At 52.2% G+C, this 3,282-nt stretch overlaps 1 protein-coding gene across 1 annotated transcript; it reads left to right on the forward strand.

Annotated features, from left to right (window-relative positions):
* Positions 1-206: 206 nt before the first annotated feature.
* Positions 207-2,083, forward strand: C15H12orf76 (chromosome 15 C12orf76 homolog). Its single transcript, XM_021544589.4, has 2 exons — positions 207-322; positions 427-2,083. Exons 1-2 carry the CDS (start codon positions 223-225, stop codon positions 510-512), a joined length of 186 nt encoding a protein of 61 aa, XP_021400264.2. The 5' UTR covers positions 207-222; the 3' UTR covers positions 513-2,083.
* Positions 2,084-3,282: the final 1,199 nt, after the last annotated feature.

Raw genomic sequence — 3,282 nt, forward strand, 5'->3', positions numbered from 1 at the left:
CGGGGGGTGCAGGGACGCGCGGGGTGGACGCGCGGGTCCGCTCCGGGCGGGCGCGGGGCGCTCCCGGTGCCGGTGCCGGTGCCGGTGCCGGTGCCGGTGTCTCCCACCGCCCCGCTGCCCCGGAAGGCCGGTCCCGGGGCGGGGCGGGCGGCAGGAAGGGGCAGAGCCGAGCGCGGCGCACAAAGCCCGGGGCCCGCGGGGTCCGTGGCGTGTCGCGGCGCGATGGGGCTGGCGGCGGCGCGGGGCTGGGCGCTGTCCCCGCTGTCCCCGGGCCCGGCGGAGCGCAGCCGGCCCTACGCTGTGCTGCAGCACCAGAACCTGGGTGAGGAGCGGGGGGCATCGGGTATAGCCCCGCCAGGACCCGGCCGGGGGCTCGGGAGTTGGTCAGGGAGTGTTTAATGGATGTTCTTTCTCTTCTGGCCGCAGTGCTGCTCGGCAGCATCCTCAGCGCTCTCCTGCTCACCATCATCCTCATGGCCATCTGTGTCTACCGGCCCGTCCGGCGGCGGTAGCGGAGCGGGACCCGCCGGGGCATCGAGAGAATGCTGCATCCTACCCGGTTATCCCACCTGGCATCCATCATCCCAGCACCGCTTCGGTCCTGCCGGTTCTCCCGTCTGGTACCCGCCATCCCGGCGCTGCTCCGGACCCAGCAGGTTCTTCCCTCCGGTCCCCGCCGTGCCACCGCCGCTCCCGTCAGCTGCTGGGGATGCCCTGAGGATTCCAGTGCGGCTTTTCGCCCATCTCTGCCCGTGCTGTATCACAGGACTCCATGGTGATGTGGCTTCCAGCAGCGCTCTGGCCGGGTGCTGGAAATCACCCCCTCCCACAGCAGACAGACTCCTGGAGCTCCTGGGCTGTGTCCGCAGCAAACCCGCCCGCCTCCCAGATCGCAGCAAATTTCGGCGAGGCTGATCCGACACCGAGTGCTCGAGAGCATCCCCTGGGCTGGCACAAGAACAGGGCGACACTGGGGACATTGTCCGAGGAGCAGCTCCACGTGCTCAGTCACACCACCTCTACTTTTTGCTTTCTGGTTAATTCAGGTCCTTGTTTGAACGCTGAGTCCTGGGGGTTGGATGGGGCTTGGAGCACACCTGGGGTAGTGGGGGGTGTCCCTGTCAGGGCAGGGGGTAGCACAGGATGAGCTTTAAGGTCCCATTCAAAAATATTCCAAAGGTAAAAGCTCGGTGACCCAGCCAGCAGTGGGTGGAGGGTATGGGCCATTCTTGCCTCTGAGCAGAAACACTGATTTATGACCTGATCCTGCTGTAGTTTTCCCAAGCTAGACTTCTCATTCCCGACGTTATTTGCTTTAACTCCTGGCTAAAAAGCCCCAAATAACCTCCCATCAAACCAGCCCTGCTGAACCTCTTGGGAACTGGGGCGCAGGTGAGGGATTCCAGCATGTGCTGGTCAGTGTCCTCCTGGCAACAGGAGCCTCCAAAGGTCTGCAAGCCAGGCAGATGCTCTGGAAGAGTCTGAGCTCCAGCCAGACCCATTTTATGCAGTTTCAGTAACAAGTGTTTACACTGAATCCCACTTCCATACAAATGCTGCTATTTTGTTTTGCACTGCTACAAGTAGTAACTGGATTTTACTAATTATTACTTTGATATTTAACATAGGGGTGTTTTGCTTAGTAATTTATTTAGAGTTCTAAAATGTAACTTCCAGAACAATTGTTGTTAACCTGTTCTCAAACCCTCGTGCTGTATCTGAGGTGTTTTCTGTTCTGTTTCAAGGACACCGAGTGCTGGCATTGAACAGGGATTTTGTTTTGAGAAATGACAGAGTGAGCCTGGCCTCAAACAGATGGAGCTGTTAATCCAAGAGTGAGGCAGCAAGGCAGCACTGCTCTCCCTATTGCTTTCTGCTCCTCCTTTTGCTCACTGATTCCTGTGTTCCTGGTTTTTCTCGGTCCTTCACTGCTGTGAAGCCTGGCCTGCAGCCCGTGCTGCTCGTGGGGGTGGATGATGGAGCTCCCAGCCTCAGCTCTGCATTCCCAGGCAGAATTCCTGTTTGCTCTCATGCCTCACTCCCTGCTATGCCTCTTTGTACAAATAAAACGCTCAGTAAACAATCCAGGCTCTTATTTATTCATGGCTGTGCTGTTTGCTATTAACTGGGCTGGAAAGGGGTGAGGCTGTCCCGATTTCCCACCTCTGGTCTCCTCGTGGCTCCTGCCTTGTTTTTAGTGGGATGGCAGTGCTGGGAGAATGTGTCCATGGATGTTTGTCAGCAAGGAGCTGTTTAACAGCACAACAGAAGCACATCCTACAAGGGTTGTACAGTTTCCAGCAGCTCAGCTATGAATCAAAACTCAGCCAAAGCAATATAAGAAGGGTTTCCAAATAAAGAAAATCATGAATTGCTGATGCAAAAAACCTTGAAATGAGGGCAAAAGCACGAAAAAAAAAAAAATCAGTTTTGCTTTCAGGAACTAACAGCATCAACTTAAAGAACTTTCAAAGCTGGTTATAGTTTTAGAAGAAGCCACAGGTGTTTGTAACTCTGAGCTTCTCTTTCCTACATCAGCCTCAAGCTGCTTCAGAGAGAGAGGTTGGACTCTGTTTACACAAGTCTTGGTCTTAATATTAAACATACTCAGAACCCTCTGATCCTCTCTTACAAGAAGGTGCACAGAGAAATTAATAGGATTTCCTGCTTTTCACTGCCTTAACATCTGTGTTCTACTGATTCTCCCTTTTCAAGGCAGGGAGACTCAAAACTTGGCTGAAAATGTCCAAAAAGTGTTTCTGGAGATTGTGTCTGATTCACACTGAGCCAAAACTACCTTGGAGAATTTCACAGGTGATAATGTCACTTTAATGTACAAAAAGACAGATAATCAGTAAAAAAAAGAAAAAAGGCTCCAAATATAGTGTGAGAAAAAATAACCCGTGTGTGGTGTAGTGTGCAGTACCTTTGGTTTTTCTTCCAGCACACAGAACGTGTCCATCTTACACTGAAAAGGTTAAGTCAGGCTTTAAGAGAAGCAGCATGTGGCTGAGGGAGCAGGGCCTCCTAGTTTTAGCTGGAATGATACAAATGTCAAAGAAAGAAAAAAAAAAAAAAGAAAAAGAAAACCAAAAGCTAATCTAATTTATTTTACAGTCCCAGACTAAGAAGCAGGAGTGTAACAAAACTTCAACTGAAAGTGCTCAATGTTCTTTAGTTTAAATATAAAACCAGAACAAGTCAGCTTGAAAAATGCTATTTTTACCCCTCTTGTAACCTTTGAAAAGCTTAGCAGAAGACAGGCAATGCCAGGCAGGCGGG

Source organism: Lonchura striata, chromosome 15 (genome assembly GCF_050655825.1).
Source record: "Lonchura striata isolate lonStrDom1 chromosome 15, ASM5065582v1, whole genome shotgun sequence".
In the NCBI taxonomy this organism is placed as follows: Eukaryota; Metazoa; Chordata; class Aves; order Passeriformes; family Estrildidae; genus Lonchura; species Lonchura striata.